Source organism: Mesoplodon bidens (assembly GCF_964165515.1).
Source record: "Mesoplodon bidens genome assembly, chromosome: 8".
In the NCBI taxonomy this organism is placed as follows: domain Eukaryota; kingdom Metazoa; phylum Chordata; class Mammalia; order Artiodactyla; family Ziphiidae; genus Mesoplodon; species Mesoplodon bidens.
In genome coordinates, this window is record NC_138165.1 from 109,634,761 (window position 1) to 109,658,773 (window position 24,013).

Below are 24,013 nucleotides of genomic sequence, written 5' to 3' on the forward strand. Positions count from 1 at the left end.
TAGTTTTTATTATTATCAGCAATGCACCATGGCTACCATATCATCACTACCGCCATCTCCTCTACCATGACCGCCACCATGACCACCATCATCTCCATCACCAACAGGCTGTGGTCATGAGCACCATCATCTCCATCACCACCAGGCTGTAGTCATGACCACCATCATCTCCATCACCACCATGCTGTAGTCATGACCACCATCATCTCCATCACCACCAGGCTGTAGTCATGACCACCATCATCTCCATCACCCCCAGGCTGCGGTCATGACCACCATCATCTCCATCACCACCAGGCTGTAGTCATGACCACCATCATCTCCATCACCACCATGCTGTAGTCATGACCACCATCATCTCCATCACCAGTATGCTGTGGTCATGACCACCGCCATCTCCATCACCACCAGGCTGCCGTCATGACCACCGCCATCTCCATCACCAGCAGGCTGCGGTCATGACCACCATCATCTCCATCACTTCCAGGCTGCGGTCACCATCACTGCCATTTCCAACAGCACCATCATCATCTCTAAACCAAAGCTACCACCACCACCACTACCATGGGCGGCCAAGACGACCTCTCAATGAGTCGCACCTTTGGTATTCACACACTGTGTAGTCCACTGTCCTTGAACTTGGGCTGGCCCTGTGACTTTCTCTTGACCAGTAGAGTGTGGTGAAAGTGACTCTGTGTGACTTCTGCAGCTGGGTCACAAGGATCCTTTCAGCTTTCGCCTGAACCTCTTGAAACGTTTCCCCTTAGGATGATCCCCCTGGGGACCTAGCTGCCGTGCTGTGGAAGGCCACGGGGAGGGGCCAGGCATAGGAGGTCTGATCACCAGCCCTAGCTGAGCTCCCGGCTGACAGCCAGCAACAACACAGTCATGGAGGGAATGGTCTTGGACGTCCAGCCCTGTCCAGTCTTCAGATGACTGGAGTCCCAGCCGCCATTTACTGCACCATCATGAAACACCTTGGGGAGAACTCCCCCGCTGAGCCCAGTGGCCCCTCAGAATCATGAGAGGCGTACTTTGTTTTTTCAAGCCACTGGGGAGGTCTGTCACACAGCAATCGATAATGGAAACCACCACCAGCACCACTGCCGGCTCCCTGGGCCATTTACCAACCTGCCATTTAAATATTCCTCCTCCACACCCACCATCACCGCCTTCTCCCCCTCCACCCGTGCTCTCCGGGAGCTGAGACGGTGCTGGGCATTCTAGCCATCTCAGATAAGGGTCACCACAGCCCTGTGAACTGAACAGTTCTCCTTCTTTAGAGTTGAGAAAATGGAGGCTCAGAATGTCAGCCTACTTCTCAAGGTCATCAGCTATTCCGGGGGAGAGACAGGATCAGAACCAGGGCTCGTCAGAACCCACGTGCCACGGCTCTTCCCAATTTCATTGCACTGCCTCCCAGGGTCACTTTTTTGTATTGTTCCCATTTAAAAATAGGTTTCAAAAGAAGTGATTTTGAATCTGTCTATCCAAGGGAAAAAAACGGAGAAAAAGTAAGCTCTGGTTGTATTTAGTGTTTAAGTAAATCAACATTCTCTTGGACTAGTATTTTGAGCCTGGAAAAAAAAATTGACCAGGTGAAAAGAAATGCTGTTGCACGGGAAAGACATCACCACCACGGGGACAAGCTGAGTGACCCTAATCTACCTGTCAAAAGAAAAATTCTCACCCACAGGGGCTTTTGTCTCCTTCAGGGCTCAAAATAATAATCCCTGTCCAGTTTCCTTTTGTCTTGGGTAAAAAGAATTACGTTAACAACAGAACAGAGATCTGTTGCTCTTGGGACCTGGTGTTTATGTATATGGCTTGAAGTTCGGCTGATGTCCTGGGGCACTGAGACTTACATCACCTTCTGATGGTCACTGGGTGACGAAGGCCACCCTCCTGGCTCAAGCCCACATGCCTGCAAACACACACCGGACGGCCCAGCCTCGGTTACTGCATACTGGAAGGGGTGAGGGGTACTTGCCATATCTGGAAGCATAGTCTGGTCTGGGAACCAAAATAATTTTTTGATAAACTTTGCAAAAAGGTTGAAGTTCAGCATCAAAAGGTCGCTGTGTTGTCCCCACAATCAGAATCCTGTCATTTGGTTTCAGGAGCTTCAGGATTTTGGGAAGCTGTTTTTTCAGGCGCTTAGGTTCCATCTGGGAGGAAGAGAGAGGGGAAAACAATGAGCCCACACATAGAAAAAATTAAGAACAGAAGAACATAGAGCCTTGGATGCACTGTGGCGTACATTTCTTAAAACGTGATGCCCAAACACACTTCCTTCGAGTTTGTTCTGGGTCGGGTCTCAGGACATGGTTCCTGGTTTGCGTGGTCTGAATTGCCGGCACTTCCTCTCCTTAAACCTGGTATTCAGATTGGGAAAGGGGGAAGGAAGGAAGCACCTGACCGAACGTTCTAGCATCTTAACCCTAAGAATGGGAAACAGGGCGGATTTCCAAGTGGAAGGAAACTGGCTGGGATTGAGAATTGGTTTCCAGTGTGTTCCTCTGAGCTGTTTTGAAGGTGAACTCAAGATTTCCTTTGCTGACGGCTGTGACAATGAGGACCAAGGCCTTGGATCTCAGATCTGAAAACAGCTGGTTACATAAGAGTGTGAAACTTCTCTCTGAAGCAGTTTGGGTGTAGTTTGAACCTGTATCATTTCAGTATAATCTCAGCACTAATGAGGGACAGGAGCAAGACTTGAGGTACCTGAGGGAGGATAACTTCCGGCCTCTGGGCGGGGTGGGGGGGCATGTCAGATTTGGCCACGTTGCCATGGCAACGCATGGGCTTTAAATCAACCACAACTCGTGCAGCAAGAGAAGAGGAGGCGGCTAGGGGTGATGGGGGGACCTCCACAGAGACACCCAAGAACAATCTGGGCCTTTTTTGCTCCCATTTGGCTCAGGGGCAATTGAGCCAGAGAGTTAAAGATCCCACCTATCTTGGGGCTTTCCTGGAACCGCTCCAGCACATGTGAGCTACTCTATAGAGATGAGGTCGCCTGTTGCTTGGCCCTGTGTGTCCTGCACACCTGGCAGGAAGACAGCCCCGCACGTCTGCCTGCAGGAAGGGGTTGGAAACATCTAGGGAAGGGAGTGGGCGTGGGATAAAGTCCACGCTCGAGAATAAAAGCGAATGGCAGGAAACTGGAGACACGGGGGTGACAGCTGTGCACGGCTGCAGGGCCTTTGGGACAAGGACACTCGTGTGCTGGGGAGTCTGTTCCCTGCGAGGCCCTGTGGCTGCCCCGTGGAATTGGGAGTCAGACCTGGGACGGCAGCCTGCTGGGCAGAGGGAGGGAGGGTGGTGTTAGGAGTGTGGTCCGCAGGGCGGGTGTGAGCTGGGTGGGTGATGCCGGGGAGGGAAGTGGGAGGGAATGGGCTGTGGCCATGCAGGGGGCCCAGTGGTGTGCCCCTTTCTCCTTCCGTTTGACCGACAGAAAGGCCCAGTTCCATGTCTGGACTGACAGGGTGCAGGGAAAATACTGGATGAGAAAGAGCAAGACCCCGGGCCAAGGGGCCGTTCGGAGGAAAGCCCAGTGGGAAGTTGCAGAAAGTTTTGGCTCCAATGAGGCAAGAGGTTGGGGGCTTGCCTTGACCTTCCAGGACAGGGCAGTTTCTTACTTCCCGGCCCGTCAGCCTTGCTCATTACTTCTTACGCCCAGGCTGCTTCCACAGTACTGGTCGCACCTACCGCGTGCTTCCTGTGCTCCAGGGGTCTCGTTCAGCGCCTGACAGGAACCTTCTCACCTTATCCTCGCAGCCACCCTGGGAGAGGGACCCGTTCTCACCCTCACTCCAGAGATGCTGGCCCGAGGTACAAGGAGACCAAGGGACGTCCGAGACCCAGAGTCCATGAGCCGGTCCCCAGCTGCCAGCACAGAGTTAGTGACCCCACAACCTTGCTCCTCCCCCTGCTCTGGGGACCCCGCCTTTCAGAGGGGATGTGCAGGGGGCCTTGCTTGCCCCACCCCCAATTCCCTTCCTGTTTAGGGGCCTATAGCTATTGAGGGCTGCAAAGGACACTTAAAATATCTATTATTATTATATTATCTATTATTATGTTTATATCATTATTATGGTATAGATCAGCTTTATTGAGATGTAATTCACATACCATATAATTCACCTATTTAAAACGTATGATTCACCCATAAAATTAAAATATTAAAAAAAGGAAATGTATGATTCAGTGGTTTTTAGTATATTCACAGAGTTGTGCAACCATCACCACAATTAATTTTAGAACGCTTTCATGTTCGTTGCCCCCAAAAGACCCCACCCATTAGCAGTCACTGCCCATTTTCCCCCAACCTCCTTCTGCAATCCTAGGCAATCACTTATCTACTTTCTGTCTCTACAGATTTGTATATTCTGGATATTTCATAAATAGACTCATTTAATATGTGTCTGTATGTGTGTGTGTGGCTTCTTTCATTTAGGATAACATTTTTGAGGTTCACCCATGTTGTGGCGTGTTTTAGTACTTCACTTTAATTGCCAAATGGTATCCATTGTATGGTTATGCCACATTTTATTTATCTACTCATCAGTCGATGGACATTTGTTTTTCTTACGCTTTTTGGCTGTTGTGAATAACGCTGCTATGAACATTTGTGTATAAGATTTGTATGGACTAATGTTTTCATATCTCTTGGGTATGTACAGGGGAATTGAATTGCTAGGTCTTACGGTTACTCTAAGTTTAAGCTTTTAAAGAAATGCCAGAATGTTTTCTAAAGTGTCTGCACCATTTTACAATCCTAGCAGAGAGAAGATTTAAGTTTCTCTGGACCCTTACCAACAGTTGTTACTGTTTTTCTTATTTTTTCCTTTTATTTAGCCAACCTAGTGGGTGTGAAGTGGTATCGGATTGTGGTTTTGACTTTTACTTCCCTGGAGGCTAAAGATGTTAGCATCTTTTCACGTGCTTAATGGCCATATGTATACCTTCTTTGGAAAGATGTGTATTCAGATCCTTTGCCCATTTTTTAAGTTGGGTTACTTGTCTTTTTAATATTGAGTTGTAAGAGTCATTTATATGTTCTAGATACAGGTCCCTTGTCAGATTAACGACTTGCAAATATTTTCTCCCATTCTGAGTTGTCTTTTCACTTTCTTGTTGATGTCTTTTACAGCAAAAAGTTTTCAGTTTTGATGAGTTCAGTTTAAGTCTTCTTCTGTTGCTTGTGCTCCTGATATTGTAGCCAAGACACCATTGCTTAATCCAAGGTCACAGAGATTTATGTCTCTATTTTCTTCTAAGGGTTTTATAGTTTTAGCTCTTGCTTTTAGGTCTGTGGTTTATTGTTGGTTAACTGTGTGAGGTAGGGGTCCAACTTCATTCTTTTGCAGATGGCAATCCAATTGTCCTAGGAGCATTTGTTGAAAAGACTATTCTTTCTCCATTGAATTGTCTTGGCACTTCTGTCAAAAAAGTCAATTTTTTTGTAAATGTGAGGGTGTATTTCTGGACCAGTTCTATTCCATTGGCCCATATGTCTCCCCTTAGGCCAGTATCACACTGTCCTGATTGCTGCAGCTTTATGGTAAGTTTTGAAACTGGGAAGTGTGAGTTCTCCAACTCCGTTCTTTTTCAAGATTGTTTTGGCTATTCTGGGTCCTTTGAATTTCCATATGGATTTTAGGATCAGCTTGTCAATTTCTGCAACTAAGGTCGCTGGAATTTTGATGGGGATTGTGTTGAATCTGTAGATCAATTTGGGGATTCTTGCCATCTTAACAATAAGTTTTTCAATCCATGAATATGATGTATCTTTCTATTTATCGAGGTCTTCATTAACTTCTTTCAACAATGTTTTTGTAGTCTTCAGAGTAGAAGTCTTGCACTTCTTTTGTTAAGTTTATTCCTATTTTTTGGATGTTATTATAAATGGAATTGTTTTCTTAATTCTAATTTTAATTTTTTCATTGCCAGTGTATAGAAATGTTGCTTTTTGTATATTGATCTTGTATCCTATCCTGCAACCTTGCTGAACTAGTTTATTAGTTCTAATACTGCTTTAGTGAATTCCTTAGGATTTTCTGTATACAAGATCATGTCATCTGCAAATATAGTTTTATTTCTTCCTTTTCAATATGGATGCCTTACTTAATTTTCTTCCCTGATTGCCCCGGTGAGAACCTCCAGTATAATGTTGGATAGAAGAGGTGCTCTTAAGGGGAAAACATCCAGTCTTTTACCATTAAGCATGATGTCAGCCGTGGATTTTTTTGTAGCTGCCTTTTATTAGGCTTAGGAAGTTTCCTTTTCTTTCTGTTTTTTTAATCATGAAGAGGTGTTGTATTTTGTCAAATGCTTTTTCTGCATCTGTTGAGAGGATGGTGTGGTTTCTGTCCTTTATTTTTAATGATACAGTATATTACATTAATTGATTTTTGGATGTTAAGCCTGGGATAAATCCCAGTTGGTCATGGTGTATAATCCTTTTTGTGTTGTTGGATTCAGTTTAAAGGGACGTTTTGTAATGTAACTCACAGCAGAGAAAGAGATGGGATTTGTACAGCAAAATAAATCTCACAGGCTGGGCCTGAAGCCAGATCACCGGGCAGCTTCCGATCATTTCCTCCTGCCCTCACAGAAGTCCAGAGGCTGCTTGGCTCCATCAGGAGGGAACAGTGGCCCTGCAGGACTCCACCCAGGAAGCATGAATGGGGGTTGGGGACAACAGAGGAGCTTAAAAGAGGGCAAAGCACAGGAGAGGGATGACCCGGAATGAGACTCCCTGAAATCCCGGAAATGGGCATGAGGATGGAAACCTGCTCTCGAAGGGGTGGCTCCCCAACCCCTACCCCAGGTCTTTGCAGAAACCTGCCTTTGCTCAGACCCATGCCTCTGGGCTGCCTAGGATAGGGAGGCATGTTTGGTGGGCCTTGACTTTGCTACTGAACTTCCCTCAGGGGTCGGGCTCTGTGCAAAAATGAAAAGCTCAAGGAAAAAACTCCATAATAACAGGCAGATGACGTAGCAAATGGTTCAGTGCACAGGCTTTGGGTCAGACAGATTTGATCCCAGTCTTGGCTCTGCTCTTAACAGCTGTGTGACCTTGGGCAGGTTACTCAACTTCTCTGAGCCTTAGTCCCTGCATCTGAGAAATGGGAATAATCATAGGTCCTAACCTGGAGGGATGCCATGAGGAGTATACGGCATAATGTGTCTGTCTGACAAGTGCTTGAAATATAAGTGCTGGTAGGAAATCAGCGCTTGGTCTGCTCTATTGAGGAGAAAGGTTTCTAAAGCGGAGAGTCAGAAAAACTGGGGGCTTTATGATTTGAAGGGAACTAGCAATATTGCCAACGGAGCTGAAAATGACGGTGTAAAAATCTCCCACAGTTTCCACTGCACTGGACGATAAGATGTCAATTGCTCATCTCTGAGGAGCTGCCTCCTAGGCCTCATGCCACTGAGGAAAGACCTCTGCTGAGATTCTGGAAGCATATTCCTTATAGGAATATCTACACCTGTGCCAGGAAAAAATCCACTGCATTTAGACAAGGCTTGGAGAGTTTGGAGATATTCAGAATTCATTTTAACAGAGTGGATCCAAAGCTCTCTTATGAAAAGTTGTTATACGAAAAACGTAACCCTTTGAAAAGGCAGGAGGAGGGGCAGGGTCATGTGGTAGGTGATGACGGAGGAGGAGTTTGGACAGGCCCTGCCTGAGTCGGCAGCATTGTGGGGGAGGTATCCCATGGGTGATTCTGGGTGATGCTGGGTGATTGCACCCAAGCCTCGGGGGAGAGCTGCAGGCTGGGGATGGAGTGGGAGCACTCGTTGGCTTAGGGGTGATTTGTTAAGCTGGTGCCCAAGGAGGGCGAGGAGAGCAGAAAGGTCTGTGGGCCTGAGATGGAATCTCAGTGAGCCCCAGTGTATTTAAGGGGTGGGTAGAAGTGCATGGAGGAGACACAGAAGAAAATGTTGGCGGGGTGTGAGGAGACCAGGAGAAGGCTATGGGGGCTAAGGAGGACAGAGTTTTACAAGCTGGGGCCCACTGGCGAAATGGATTTCAAAGAAATTTGTGAGAGCAGTTTCCATGGAGCTGCAGAGCATCGAGTGGACAGTGGTGGGTTGAAGAGTGAGCGGGGATGGTGAGCATAGTCTTTTAAGAAGCTTGATGGAGAATAATGCAAGGTGGTAGGGGCGACGGGGGCCTGTGTGGGGTGCACATGGAGCTGCCCAAGACCGGTGGAAGAAGGACTGACCCCTACCTCACACAGTTAACCTGGTGAGACTGGAGACTACTACTCTGTGGGGGCAGACACATGCTTGCAAGGTCTGAGCCCATCCCCAGCAGCCTGGTTGCCATGGTGACAGTGGTGCAGTCCTGCCTGTTCTGAGGCAGGAGATGATATTGCTGTCTCCTGACAATGGCAGGGATGACTGAACTTAATTAGCCTGTTTGGATAACAAATGTTGATCCTGGGCTGCATCCAGAGTGACATCTTCACTGATGGCGAGTCCCATTAGCAGGGGATGGAAATGAAAGGTGAGTACATTCAGCCAACACTCTTCTGCACTTGGGCCACTCCTGTTCTGGTTCAGAGCCGCGTCCATTATGCATGAGACTGGTGTGCTCATCCATCATGTCAGCCAACCTCCCCACCATCCCCTGGCAACCTTCTCAGCCGCCCCTACCGCTGGACCTGCCAGCCCCACACCAACTTATTATTGTGGGCAATTTCGCATTAGTGTCTAACACCCATGCAGCAGTTTCCATTTGCTTTTCTGCAGCCAGCTCCACTAAACCACGGCAGCAGCCAGCTCCAACCCAGCCAGCGCTTCCCTCGTGGAGGCCCTACTGTCCTGTGGGTAGGGCTCCTGCTAGATGGAGTCCTGAGGGGAACGGAGCAGAAACTGCAGCAGCAGCCTGTCTTGCCTCATTCCTTCCTGCGTTCGCCTCCTACACCAACAGCTGACCAAGGCTCCAGCCTTAGATGGTGGAAAGGAGGGCCCTCCTCCTGGGAGGGGAGGGAGAGGGCGCTGTCCAGGCACCTGCCAGGTCCCCGGGGGCTGGGTGTTGAGGCCAACGTGGGGTGGTCAGGGTCCAGGGGACTCCGGAGCCTGACACATTTGCCTCTAAGACCTGAGGGCTCCACGGGCAGTCTTCAGGATGTGGTTTACAGTAGCCGGGGGTTGAAGAGGGGAAGAGGGGGGATGCAGGTGTAGTATAAGCGTGGAGGGTCAGACGGGAAGCCAGCGCTGACACTGGAGCTGCATCCAGGCAGGGACAGGGGTCCTGCCCCTGAGTCCAAGCACTGCACTCGACCAGCTGTGCGCCCTCTCGGGCCTTTGTCCTCTCCTGCAAAACAGGAGAAGGCTGCCTCCTTCCCAGGGTGCTAGGAGCTTCCTGACCTACGCGTTGTGCCCCCTAGGCATCCTCTGCCTGTTGCAGCAGCCCTAGGGGTCCCTGCGCCCAGCTCTGCACCCAGGAGCCATTGCTGCCACCTGGCCTTCTCCGTTGCCTCCCTCCTTATGACTGCACGAGCCTCCACACTGTACCTCCTGAAGGGCCTGAGCCCAGAGGTGGAGGCCTCGAGGGTGGAGCTAGTCACTGTGGGGGAGAGTTTTTTCTGAAGAGCGTTCCTGGAATCCCTCCAATGCCCTGGGTGGACGCCGGGAGTGCTCGGTGTTGTGGCTGTAGGTGGTGGTTCCTCTGCAGGTGGACGTTCTTCAGCACCTTGGGGATCGGGGCAGCCTTTGGGACGGAGGCTGGGCTGGGTGGTCGTAAGGATGCCGGGTGTTCCTGGATGGCCAGGTGATGCAACGTGGAGCCGGTCGTGCTACCTCCTGGGGCCTCTCGTTGGCGGATGCAGCTGCAGCCCTTGGAATTTGGTGGTCACCTCCAGAGCATGGATGTCCGATGCCCATGACAGTTCCAGGCCCTGGAGGCTGAGGGACTTGGGTAAGGACAGGAGTCAGAGGCTGGAGGTGGGGTGGGAAGGAGAGGAGAGCTGGCCCAGCACTGGCCCCAGAGGCAGGAAGGCAGCAGGAACCCTGCAGCCCTGCTCTCCAAGGGGCAGGCCCAGGACGTCGAGCTGGAGGATGCACAGGCAGTGGTTCTCTGCCCTGGCCGGGGCACTGGAGCTGGGGCCCCTGCACCGCTGCAGGGGTGTGCATGCCCCTTGCGGCTCTGTCTGTGCCTGGGCTGGCTCAGGCCCCCAGCCGGCCTCTGGACATTTGGGGACCCCGGGACCCTTCTGCTTGTACTCATCAGGCATCCTGGGATTTTCCCAGGTTGTGATTCAGCCCTCAGTGCAGTTAATTCCCCGGACGGACGACAGACTCTCCTAATGCAGAGGTGGACAGAATAAGTGTCCGATTTGTCTACAACAAAGACTGTGCCACCAAAGGCCTTCACTTTCTGCAGGAATAAGACTAGTCAGTGACTATATTTGTGGGAATCAGAGATTGTGCTGGAGAGAACATCTCAGGGTCAGCAAGGAAGGGCCTGTTCAGGGGAGGGTTCTGGAGACTCTCCTTTGCCGGCTCCCTGCTCTTTCACAGTGACTCCCCTTAGCGGGGGCGTCTACTGAACTCACATTTCATTCCCTGCCAGCCCTTCCCCCAGGGCCCCTCTGGCTCTCTCAAACGGGTGTGTGCATCCCTCTTACTCTCGACCCACTGAGGGGTACAGACGAGCAGACGTAATTCTTGGCGACAAACCGACAGCTCGAGGGGGTCACGGGAGAGAATTCGAGAGGGGCTTCACAAACTCAGAGGCTGTTCTCTCTGGAGCCCTTTAATTAGATACTTAAGGAAGTGGAGGCTCAGAGAGGTTAAATTACTTGCTCAGGGACACACAGCCAACTAAGGTGAAGGGCAAAGCAGGCCTGGAACATACGTCTCCTGAGTTCTCACTCTCCAGGCTGATGTCTCCCAGTGGGAGAGCCCTCGCCCATTCATGAGACAAAGCTTCTGGTGACGTGAAGTGTGTGACACCTTGCATTAAAGGCTGCCTTGCATCTCTCTTTAGATTTATTGTAGTAACTGCTGCCTTCAAGTTCGCATGTATGTGGCCTTTTAAAGGATTTATTTTATTTTATTATTATTATTTTTTTGCGGTGCCCGGGCCTCTCACCGTTGTGGCCTCTCCCGTTGCGGAGCACAGGCTCCAGACGCGCAGGCTCAGCGGCCATGGCTCACGGGCCCAGCCGCTCCACGGCATGTGGGATCTTCCCGGACCGGGGCACGAACCCGTGTCCCCTGCATCGTCAGGCGGACTCTCAACCACTGCGCCACCAAGGAAGTGCTGCATCTCTCTTTAGATTTATCGTAGTAACTGCTGCCTTCAAGTTCGCATGTATTTGGCCTTTTAAAGGGTTTATTTTATTTTGTTATTTTTTTAAAATTAATTTTCATTGGAGTATAGTTGCTTTACTGTATGTGGACTTTTTTTAGCGAAGCAACGTCGCCAGCAGAGGGAGCTACCTACCAGATTCCCAGATTAAATAATAAATGAGTCCTCTTAAGAGTTTCTAAAATGACAGGGCAATCAAGGCTCATTTGGGGAAGAAAAGATTCAGCTTTCATTCTTTATCCAAATCATCTCTACCTGCTAAAAATGATGTATAATACATAAGGAGCAAAAGTGATTAAAATCCTTATGAATTTAATCAGAAATTCACAGTTAACCACTATTTGCTTTGGTGCAAATTGATGTGGAATAACAATCATGTGTATCTGCAAATTTTTTTTAACTTGTGGGAAATTTGCTGGTGATTTGCGGGGGGAAGTGCGGGGGAGGGGAGCCATTGAAAGGAGAGAAAAGGAGGAAGGAAGCAATTGACAGAAGACTCCCCGGGGACACCCAATGTGGGGCGCTTGGCAGTTCTATGGACGGTCTTTGTTCATAAATTGCAGGCCTTTTGCTATTTATTATGATGAACAATAGGAAATCCTAATAATAACTCCTATGTGTGCCATTTGCTGTAACTGAGCAGAGTTCTCTCAATTGTTTCTTACCCCTGAATCGGTAGGTTTGGGTTTAACGCTCCCCTCCCCCCTTTTCCATACTTTTTTTCATTTCTTCTAAATTATGCCTCGTAAAATCAGACACTGGATCCTTTCAAATGCAGACAAGTGCTTAGGGCAGAGACGGCTGCCCCTCCGTTTCCTTCCTCCCTTGAAAAAGCAAGACCGTCTTGAAAAATCGAGGTAGTCCCTGGTACGGGGCCCCTTTGGAGAGGGGAAGGACCACATTAAGAAATGAGAAGCCCTCACCTTCCTTTCGGCGTTGGGGACTTTTTTGTAGAAGGTTTTCTCGGTGTCTCTAATCCACACCACGGAGGGCTGGAGCTGGCGGGCCACCTGCAAGGAGAAATGGTGGGCTGTAAATGCATCTCCCTCTGGGGTGCACACTTGACCCCCGGCAACAGCAGGACTCGGCGGCCCGCTGTGCGGGCTCGGGGACGGCGGGTTGGGGGGGCACTCGCGGGACTGCACTGCGCATGCGGCCTGTAGCCTCCTTCACCGCGGGATGGGGGCGCTGCCCGGCCCTCTCCCACCTGTGGTCAGCATGGCTGGGGGCCTGTGCATTCTCCTCCAGGACCCCGAGCTTCGACTCAGTTTGGCTTGAAATAAGCCAATAGTGTTCTGCTGCAAACGGAGAGAATTGGGCCAGGAGTTTTAATTACAGCCTACGCCCCGCTCCCAGGTTGATTCAAGTTTGCTCATTTCGAGAAAAGCTGTTTTAGCCCCAGGGCCCCCGTGATGCCATTTGTTCGTCTCCGTGTGGCTGCGCCTTTGCGGCCGTGGTTTCGTCTGGAAGGTGGCTCTGAGCCCCTCCAGGGCGAGCGGGGCTTCGTGACAGCGCTGGGACTTACCGTGGGCCCGTGAATAATTGCCACACACCTAACAATCTCTTCAAAGTGCCCCCATGAGAGCAGAGTTCGGGTATTTTTGCAACAATTTGTGCTTTGTGCAAAATGGTGACAGATAAAAGCGGTCTCCAGCCACAGCGAATACAGTGTTACATACTCCTATTTTTATATTTCTTTAAACATCATTAAGGCAGCACATATGATTCTTAAACCAAGGCAGACATTTAATAAATGATGGAAAAATCACCGGGAACACTGGCTGAGTCTGTTTCTGCCAGCACTACGTACCAAGGGAAGCAGATTATGCACGTTCAAAGAGAAAACTGGATTCAGCTTGATCCCCGTGCCAGTCCGACCCCCGGGCTGGCTGTGTTCCAGTCCCACACACGCCAGGATGCCAGGACATTCAGAGAGGAAACGGTACCAGAAAACCACTCTTTGGTCAGCGATATTCTTTAGGCCCTGAGCCACAGAGTTTAAGAATTCAGAATCACAAGTTTCAATCCCAGTACCCGAGGCAGCTTGGCGTGGAGCAATCAAAATAGTGACCGAGGCAGACCCGGGCCACACGCATTGTACAGGGCATCACACGCAAGATTGCGGCCAGCACAGACCAGCACTTCCTCTGCTTGGAGGATGTCACCTGTGCTAACTCATCTGAGCTCACTACAGCCCTTATGTAGTAGGTAGCATTATTATCATCCCTGTTTACAGATGGAGAAACCGAGGCTCAAAGACACTACGTGACCTGTCCAAGGTCACACAGCTAGAAAGTGGCAGAAGCAGGCTGCGAGGCCAGGCTGATCGATGGCTGCCGGGTCTGTGCTGGAGGCATGGCCATGTCCTCGGGTCCTCTCACTTCCTCCAGCCAGATGCTTGAGCATCCTCCCTTGCCCCACCTCCCATATCTAACCATCCTCAAGTCTATCCATCCCCCCCTCCTAATCTCTTTCAACCACATCAGTGCATCCATTCTCTCAGCTCCTGACTTTAATCCCCAACTTCTTTCCAGCTGTCTTGCCCACTGCAGTCAGAGGGACCCACTCAAGTGTCAGAGGGGCAGGCCCCAGGGAACCACTGTGCCCCTAAAAGCTATTCTGGGTTTATGTCAAAAGCTTCCCTACTTCCAGCCCCCAAAGAAAATAAGAAAATGAGATACTTTACATAAAAGCTTTTCAGCTTCTCTGAACAAAGATACGTTATAATAACAAAGGCAAAAATCTTATTCTTTTCAATCCCTCTTGAAAATCCTAGCTTTAGAACTGAAACCAATGGAAACACAGTTTTCACATAAACAGCTGTGTCCTGTCTCAGGCGAACTCGTGCGCTCCCCAAGGCAGCAGACCGGCCTCTCCTGTGTCCATCTGGCAAACACCGGATCTTCCATGGCTCTTATTTGTGCGCCTCTTTTCTCTAGATCCAGCTGTTCTTAATGGAGACTGCAGATGTGAGTACCAAGTATTCCAGCATCCCTTTTCTCTTTCCGCTTTTAACAAGGTAAGCTACATAGATGGACTTGAAACACAGGCATCTTATTAGTTTGGGACAACTCTGAAAGCAGCAGCCTTATTTCTCGTACCTTATTTAAGGTTTTTCTGAAAACCTGGCCACGCCATTCCATTGAATGGGAGCGCTATGGATTGTTCCCTGAACTTGAGGGCTCTCTGTGGGCCGTGGGGGAATTCCGCACTTCCTGTGTTTCTAACATGCACCTGTGAAGGAATTCCTTCCTCAGGACGGTCACCTGCTCTGGGGTTCCCAGGGCTGTGCAGAGGTCCTGGGTGGCCACATGGTTTGGAAGGGCTCAGTGATTATCAAGTGAGCAGAAAACATTTCCCAAGCTGAGTTCTTTGACGGTAACAATACAAAGAATGGTCATTTGCAAACTGCCTTGAGATCTAGGACACCACTGCTACTCCCCTTCCATGTACCTCATGCGGAGGCAAGCGCGCCCCACCCGACTCCCCTTTACACAGAAGGTGCCGAGGCAGAGAAAGAAGTCAGTAAAATCCCCTCCTCCCCCGGCACAGAGAAATGTGGAGCCCAGAGTAAGCCCTGGGTCAGCCCGACACCCCCAGGCCAGCATTGTCATCCAGGCAGCAGGCTCCCACGTTGCCATGGAGAGAGGATGCCTATTCCAAAGCATCTCCTTACCCTTGGCCCGTGTTCTCCTCTATCACCTTTCATTCCAATAGGAAGAAAGGCTCTAATGCCATCATTGTCTTGTCCTCCAGAGCATGAATTTCTATTTCCCTGGCCTTCCTTGGTGGCGTGCCTGGTCAGGGGATGTCTGGTGACCTTGGTCAGTTCTGGGCAGAGAAGAGGGGTACAGAAAGCTGGGCCTTCCCAGGCCGAACACCTCTCCCACCAGGAAGAATGGAAGGACCTGAGGCTCTTTTCCTTGGGGCAAAGAAGACTCAAGGGGGCAAGTGAGCTGATTTCAAATAGCTGAAAGCCTGTCATGCAGAAGAAAGTCTGGTTTTATTATTTTGGGTCCAGCATGTAGAATGAAAGCCATTCTCTCATTTTCCATTCACAACATTGGTAGAGGGGCTTTGATGTGCCGGGCACTGGGGTAGGTGCTGGGGTCCCTGACTTCAAGGAGCCCACCGATAGAAGGGGAGGGCAGATGTGTAGCTGGGAGGGGGGCACAAGGAAAATGGGGTGTCAGCAAGGACCACCGATGACAGAAAGAGGGAGACGTAGATGAGGAGGGTAAGTAGAAATGGAGACTACAGACGAGGGTTAAAGGAGACAGACCTGCCAATGGTTTCCAGAAGGTCCCAGAGCCTGGAGAAGGGGATGCATCTGCCACGCTCAGGACAGGAGCCAAGGTGCAGGGCTAGGTGTGCCCGAATGCGGCTGCTCGGGGTCATTCTGGAAGGTGTCACAAAGGCCTTGGCCGTGCTACAGAGTTTGCTTCTACCCTGGAAGCTGTGGAGAGTCTGTAAGCGTCTTGAATCGTGACCTTTGATGCTGGTTGTGTTAGAGAAAAAGCCCTCTGGTGGGGTGTGAAGCATGACTGTTCCCTGGAGACTGGGAAAGAGATGGGTGTGTGTGTGTGCAGATGGCATGGTGAGAGGTGAGGCTGGAGGCAAGGAGAGGGTTCAGAGGCTTTTGGAGGAAGAGGAGGTGAGACCTGGAGCAGAGTGGCGGGGAGGGCAGGAAACGGACGTGAGGGGCGTTTAGGATCTGCCAGACGTGCTGATGGCTGGGAGAGGGATAAGGAAGTAGGGGGTGTCCAACGCTGGGAGGCCTGGAGACTAGGAGGACGGTGGTCCAGGAATCCAAAAAGGGGACTAGATGAGGGATGAAAGGATGAAGTCAGGTTAGGCCAGGGGAGCCCGAGGGCAGCTGGACATCCAGGCAGGAGGACTGATGGGTCTGGGGGGCAGGAGGGAGGTGGGGGGCTGGAAAGGGCTCTGAGGATGGCAGCAGAGCCATGGGAATGGATGGAGGGGATTCCCAAGGAAAGGGGGAGAGGGGAGGAAGCCAGACCAGGGCTGCAGAGTGGGGACCAAGGGTGAAGACGCTGATGGAGGAGAGAAGGAAGAGAAGCCCCAGAGAGAACAAAGGGGCACAGAAGAGGGAGCCGTCCTGCAGCCCAGGGAAGGTGGAGGGCAGTGAGGGGGGGGGCGACGGCAGCCAGTGCTGGCCCAAGGACCTGGCAACCAGGAGGTCACTGGTGGCCCTGGCAGGGTGTGGAGGGGACAAAAGCCAGGTGACAGGGAGCTGAGGAGTGCATGGGACAGAGACAGGAAACGTTGGCAGAGTTTAGAGATGGCATTGGGTGGGGAGGTGAGGCGGGCGAGGATGACCTTCAGGGGAGACGCCTTCCCTGCTTCACAGCCACGGGGAGGGGAAGGATGCCTGTGGGCCAGGCAGGTGCGGGAGAGTCAAGGCACATCCACGGAGGCATCAGGCAGGCAAGGCTGAGCTTTGAAAACATGTGCCTCGGAAATTCAGTCCTTTCTTATTGTCATGCAAAAGCAGCATTGGTTAGTAAAAATTTCGGAATACATATTCAGACAGGCATAAACACTCTCTGCCCCCTCCACTGAGGACGGCTCATCAAACCTTTCCTGTCTTCACAGACCTTTCTCAATATCTAAACTTGAAAGCACGAGACTGTTCTTCACACACTGCTTTATATTCTTGTTCACTTCGTACGAGATTTATTTCTCCAACATCATTTTAGCAAGGGGTCTCATCATTTATTGATCTAACCCCTGTTTTTTTTAACATTTGGATGGCTTTCTGCCTTCTTGCTAAACCAAACAGCGCTTAGATGGGCGCTTTTGGGTCCACGAAGCTAGTCCGTCGGAGGGCCTGCCAGCTCTTCACGTTCTCACCCGTGTGGTCCACCTGCCCTCCCGGAGGCCCTCTGTTCACACTTTCTCCAGCCACAGATAAGTGGATCTGTTTTTCTACTCTCTTCTCAACAAGTATTAACCATAAAAAACTCTTTGCCAATTTGTTAATGAAACATGGTATCCTTTGCTATTTTGATTTTCACTTAGCAATGAAAAGGCTTTATCTAAATTACCCACAGATAGTTTGAGGTCATGGGCAATTAATTAAATGTAATTAATTCATAATGGAACTTTCCAGAAGTTACAGGGGATAGTTTATTTCAGCCGCCAGTAGAGGGCTCTGCAGTCCTACTGAATATCAATTCCGGAATAAAGATGCGTTTCAACCAAAATGTGCTTTTTCAAATTCTGGGAAGGTCTAGCAAACAGTTACTTCTCCATCCATGTGCGTTTTATGGATTTGATCTTTTGTGTTCTCCAAAGAAATGCTGTCAAACATCCGCCATCGGAATTAGATTCTCTTGGTTGGGATATAATGGCTCAACAATGAAAACCAGTTTGTGTTTGGCACGCTTGAATTACTAATTAGATCTGCCCAAATGACCCTTGGAAGCTTTGGAAGTTCTTTCTGAAAGGGTCCTATTTTGTTTGCCATAGAGAACCCCAGGAAAACCCAGCTCCGTTTTTCAGTGGTTGTGTCTTAGTTTACCAAACTGAAAAGGACCATCCATCTGCCTATCCATCCGTCCGTCCGCCCGCCCTTCCATCCATCCAACCCACACAGATTTTGCTGAGCATCTGTGGTGACAGGCAGGGATGTCTGGGAAACATGGTCCCTGCCTGCAGAGTGTGTGGCCTCCTGTGTCTGAATGGGAGCTGCTGGGCAGTCAGTCAGCCGTCAGCGAGGTGCTGCCATGCTGGGGAGGAGCTGGGGGGTGGTTACTGGTGGGGGGGCTTAGCTTTCTGAACTATAGTCACTCGGATTCTGTTTCCGTTTAATATGTGAAGACATTTTCTTCTCTATTTCCATTATTTACATGTGATATTTTCAAAGTTTCTATTTCCTTGCACTATCTTTTATGTGACTGTAGGAGTTACTTCAAGTCCTTGCTGGGTGTGAGTTGGGATAAACCGTGAGTGACAATCACAGGAAGAGCAGAGGTGGATTAAAGAGTCAGGAGCCCAGCTGGGCTGACCCTGTATGGAAAGGAAGGTAAACTGAGGCAGAGGAGAGGACCAGGAGGGAGGCACAGCTGATGGACTGGGACAGGTGACATGGGGGAACCAGGTCAGCGCTGGTGCCAGGAACCCACTGATACCATTGCTGAGTATCACGTGGAATTCGAGGGGATGGTGTCTGGATGGTGACAGGTGTCAGGCTTACAGATCATCCAGACTTTCCCCTGGGACCCCCTCTTCCCAGCCTACTCCCAGCTAATCCATTAGAACTAATGGATTCACACCGACCCGCCCTGACTCTGTGCCAACTTTGGGAAGCACAGGGGTTCACGCCTGTGTGCAAGGCCATGCTCACCTTCCCCAATGCTCTAAGCATTTCCAAACTGGTTAAAAACTCTTTAATGGGGCTTCCCTGGTGGCGCAGTGGTTGAGAGTCCGCCTGCCGATGCAGCGGACATGGGTTCGTGCCCCGGTCTGGGAAGATCCCACATGCCGCGGAGCGGCTGGGCCCGTGAGCCATGGCCGTTGAGCCTGCGCGTCCGGAGCCTGTGCTCCGCAATGGGGAGAGGCCACAACAGTGAGAGGCCCGCGTACCGAAAAAAAAAAAAATTCTTTAATGCCTGTGACATTGACCCCGTCCCCATTACCCACCACGGAACAAGAGCAGATACAGCCACGCTTACGTGCCTTACAGCCCACAGCGCGTTTCCACACACCTCACTGCAGATGGCGCCCGGGGCATCGGGGGGTTGGGACCCGCCCTTCCCCCCAACGCAGTCGCCCATCCTCTGTGGGGACGTGTGGACCCTCTGACTGCTGCTCAGTTTTGCTGTGAAACTAAAACCGCTGTAAAATGGAAAGTCTGTAGTAAAAAAAAAAAAGGTTTTGCTGCCTACGTGCGTTCCGTTCTTCAACCTGAAACTGTCTACACGACCCAGCGGGAGGGGACCCAGCTTTCTGATAGCAGCCCACCGAGGGCTCACGGGCAGCAGCCCCCAGTTCCTTTATTGCCACACTTGATGCTGCACGAAAGCGGCTAAATTCTGTTTCTCTGGTTCCCTCTCCTCTCCCCCTCCTCTCTTACCCCCTCTCTCATTTGAGCAGCTCTGTTTTGGGGGGCCAGGTGTAGGTCTTTGCTTTACCCTTACTGAATTTCACCTTGAAAAGGCGGGACTGACATATTTATTACAGTTATTGTACATCTGTGTGTTTTTTTTAAAAGATCATCCATGAATAGCCACGATGTCTTTGTCTGGGTTATTAACCAGGAGTATAAGTCTCCACGAGCTACAGAGATGTAATTGGCTGGCCTCCCCATCTGCCGATTCCTGGGCCAGCTGTTTACACCAGCACATCTGGGCAAAATCCCTTGGCCAGCTGCCATAGGCCGTTGGCTGTGAGCCCAGCACGGAGCCCTGGTGGGTGGTGCTGAGGCACGAGCAGCATCTCAGCTCCCTTTTGTCCGGATTCGCAGGCCACTACGGGCCACGTGGCCCAGACACCAGCTGGGCGGCCTCGTTAGCCCTGCTCTCTTAGGTCTCCCTCTGAGTCCTGCCCTCAGTGGCCAGACCTCTGACAAAGGAGGAAAGGGAGGAAGCCAGGACCCCAGGGAGGGAGGGACCATCTCCCCCAGGACCCAGAGCTCAGGATTAGGATGCTCTGCTCTGTCCTGCTCTCCGGGGTGCTGCTGGCCTCCCCTCTGCCTTCTCATGGGCGGTCTGGAGGGTCAGGGAAGGGGGAAATCAGGAGGGCGTGGGGTGCCGTGGAAGCTGCCAACGGGACGCTACAGCCTCCAGTTTCTTCACCTTCTCACGCTAAAATGTCTCACGCTGAAAAGGGTAAGCTGACACTCCGGCCCAGGAATGGCCTTGCACTCGGGCCACCACGAGGCCACAGCTTTCACAGGGCCGGGCACGACACAGCCTTCACTCTCTCAGAGGCCAGCTGGGGGCCAGGTGATGGCTTTGGAGTCAGATCTAGGCTTAAATCCAGATGCCAGCCCCTTAGTTCTCTTGTATTTTTGGTTGAATTAAGCACCCTGAGCCTCAGTTTTCTGGTCTGTAAAATGGAGACATTAATTCCTGCCTCATCAGGGATTGGGGCAATTAAAAGGGAAAGTGTGTATAAAACTTCTGGCCAGACAACGAGTCTTCCCTCCTTCTCCATCCCCTGCTTGACCATCATAAACACCTGAGGAGGCTGGCACCCTGCCTTGATAACTTCTTCTGTCTGTAAAACACCTATTAAATATTAATCATTTATCCCGTGTTTCTTAATTGTTAGATGTATTTCTAATATTTCCTAGCTAAATAGATGTATATTCCTTTCCACATATAGCTTTACTGGAAGAGAGAATTTTAAATAACATTTGTTAACTGGTACGGTAAAGGCATTTCTTAAAGGAACGCATTAGAGTTATCGTGTATAAAATAAAGGAACCCTCCCAAAATAATGAGAACAAAACAGATTTGAACTTGTGCTTGGGAAACAGATCAGAAACTCGTTTCGCCAGCGTGTTTTCACGTGCACAGGGTGTTGTGGGCGAAGCAGACGCCTCCAGCCAGAAGTGAAATTCTGATGCTTCCTAAGCGTTGCATTCTTTGCTCTGCCGAGATTAATTCAGTCAGAGGAATTCTTTATAAGAAGACGTGATGAGTAATCGGGCCCTTCTGTTATTTCACCTTCTCCAGCAAATGCCTCAGATCCATATATTGCTGCCCTCAAGCTGCTGCGGCCCCGGCCCACATAACAGGACCTCACTGGAGCTTCCTGCCACTGATTCACCAGCACAGCCATAAAATTCCCCTTTCCTTTGGTTAATCAAAGGCAAATACCTCTTTGCAATGCAGATAGCTGCTCCGTCAGTCCTGCCAGGACACAGAGGCTCACTGTACGTGATCTTTAATTGAATGACTTTCACTCCAGAGACCTACTGGTCTTTCATTAGTCAGCTATATACACAGTAAAGGTGAAGCTTAATGAGGTGTGTGTCAGGCCCTCCGACGTGGAGTGGCCTAGGTGGATGCATGTACTGTTCCGCATTTTGATAATCTGACATCCGGCATTTTGTGGTCCACATAATGTCAGTCTGCAGTGATTCTAATTAATGCAAAGATAGCTGGTCTGATATCAGGACAAACCTCTCAGTGGCAGGAGCAGATACTTTCTTGAGAGTGAGAACATCATGATCATGTCCTTGGCTCTGTCCTGGAGTCTGATCAATTGAGCCATTTGGTGGCTGGAGAAGAGTGGCTTAATTCAGAGGCTGAATAATGCAGCTGTTAGACCTGGAGCCTCTGCATCTAGACTGACCAGGCTCACATCACGGCATTGCAACCCAGGAAAATCACTTAAATGCTCTGTACCTCAGTTTTCTTATCAGCAAAATGGGAAGAATAATGCCCACCTCAAAAGGTTGTCGTGAGGAGTGAATGAGTTAAAACAGAGGGAAGTGTAAGGTCTGTGATATATAGATGCTCACGAAATGCCAATATTTTTAAACTCATGTGCTTCTGTTGGTTACCTGATGATGTCAACAAAATTCAGCATTTAGAATGAGTGCATTTAGGTGTTCTTTCGGGCAAGAGGATGGGTTTCTCTTACTTTTCCTCTGAAGAACTTAGTGCTTTGAGCTTGGTGGTTAAGTACACAGAGGCCACAAGTCAGGTTGCTGGGCTTCAAATTCCAGCTCATCTTCAAATTCTTGGGTAACCTTGCAAGTGTGCATGCATGGGGGAAGATTCCAAGAAGCTCAGTGGAAAGCAACAGCTGGAAAACTAAAATAATTGAGCACATACCTTAGCTTCTGCCGAGTTAAAAGAGCTTGGTAAACACCTAAAGCTGTCCTTTTAGACCTCAAAGTAAAGACAAGGTTCCAGGACTAAGGGCGAACTCAAAATAGACCCACACTAACAAAATAGAAAACAAAACCTTTGCAAGTTCAAGCTGATCAGCCAGCAACTTAACTGCCTGAGAGAACCAAGCCTAGCATGCTTCAGAGTGTCAGCAATGTATCATCCACAATGTCTAATGTACAATAAAAAATTATTAATCATATGAAGAAACAGAAACATGTGACACACAGTCAAGAAAAAACAAATAGAAACAAACCACAAGATGACACAGTATTGGAATTAGCAGATAAGGACTATAAGGCAACTACTGAGTTCAAGGACTTGAAAAGATAGCTACATTGAATGAACAGATGGAGAATTACAACAGAGAAATAGAGACCTATAAGAATAAGCAAATTTAAATAATAGAACTGAAAAGCAAAATATCAGAAACACAAAAAAATAATCCACAAGATAGGTTTAATAGCAGATTGGAGATAGCAGAAGAAAGGGTAAGTAAACTTGAATGTAGATTAATTAATAGAAATTATCCAATGTGGAAACTAGAGAGACAGAACCTCAGTGACTTGCGGACAATATGAAGCAGTCAAATGAATAGCCAAATGAATGAAAACAAAGATAAAGAGAAAATCTTATAACCATTCAGAGAATATTGACACATTACACACAAGAGATCAATAATTCGAATTTTTGACAACTTTTCATCAGAAATAATGGAGTTACAGAGACAATGTAATAACATTTTTAAAGTGCTGAAAGAAAAAAATGTGTCAACTCAGAATTCTATATCCATCAAAAATATCCTTCAAAAATGGAGGCAGGGCTTCCCTGGTGGCGCAGTGGTTGAGAGTCCGCCTGCCGATGCAGGGGACACGGGTTCGTGCCCCAATCCCGGAGGATCCCACATGCCGCGGAGCGGCTGGGCCCGCGAGCCATGGCCGCGGAGCCTGTGTGTCCGGAGCCTGTGCTCCGCAACGGGAGAGGCCGCAGCAGTGAGAGGCCCGCGTACTGCAAAAAAAAAAAAAAAAAAAAATGGAGGCAATGTAAAAACATTTAAAACTAAAATGAAAACTGAGAAAATTTGTTGCCAGCAGACCTGCACTAAAAGAAATGTAAAAGAAGTTGTGCAGCTGAAAGGGAAATGACACCAAATGGAAACCTGGATTGGCAGAAAGGAATGAAAAGCACTGAAAATGGTAAATGTGTGGGTAAGTATAAAATATTAAATTTTTCTGCTGAATTTCTTTAAAAGACAAATGACTATTTAATGCAAAAATAACAACACTCTATTGTATTGTTGACATTTCTAGATGTAAAATGTATGATAAAATCATAAAGGACAAGGGATAATAAATGGATTATATTGTAAGATTCTCACATTTTAAGGAAAATAGTACAATATTAATGCTATGTAGACTGTGTTAAGTTAAAAATGACTATTGTAATTTGTAGAGCAGTCAATGAAAAATAAGAGTCATTGCTAAAAAGACAATAGAGGAACTCAAATAAAATAATAAAAAGTACTGAGTTTACCCAAAAGAAGGAGAAACAGAAGAACAAAAAAGACATGGGACAAATGGAGAACACACAGCGAAACGGGAGACCTAACTCAACCATGTGAATAATTGTAAAGGAAGCAAATGCTCCAATTCAATGGTAGATATTGTCAGATTGGATAAGAAAGCAAGACTCGAGTGTATGCTATCCACAAAAAGGCATCTTAACTATAAAGACATTGAAAAGAAAAGAGTATAAAGAAAGCTGGTGTGGCACCATTAATATCAGACTGGGTAGACTTCAAGATAAGGAG

The 24,013-nt window shown here is 49.1% G+C and overlaps 1 protein-coding gene across 2 annotated transcripts in view; it reads right to left on the reverse strand.

The window, feature by feature from the left end:
* Window positions 1-24,013, reverse strand: part of DRC11 (dynein regulatory complex subunit 11) — a 168,754-nt gene that overhangs the window by 15,081 nt on the left and 129,660 nt on the right. For both annotated transcript variants that reach the window (XM_081241824.1, XM_081241825.1), the window contains 2 exons: window positions 12,259-12,345; window positions 1,991-2,168 (listed from right to left, as the gene is read on the reverse strand). In XM_081241824.1, coding sequence (XP_081097950.1) covers window positions 1,991-2,168; window positions 12,259-12,345 — 265 coding nt within the window. The remainder of the gene's footprint in view (window positions 1-1,990; window positions 2,169-12,258; window positions 12,346-24,013) is intronic.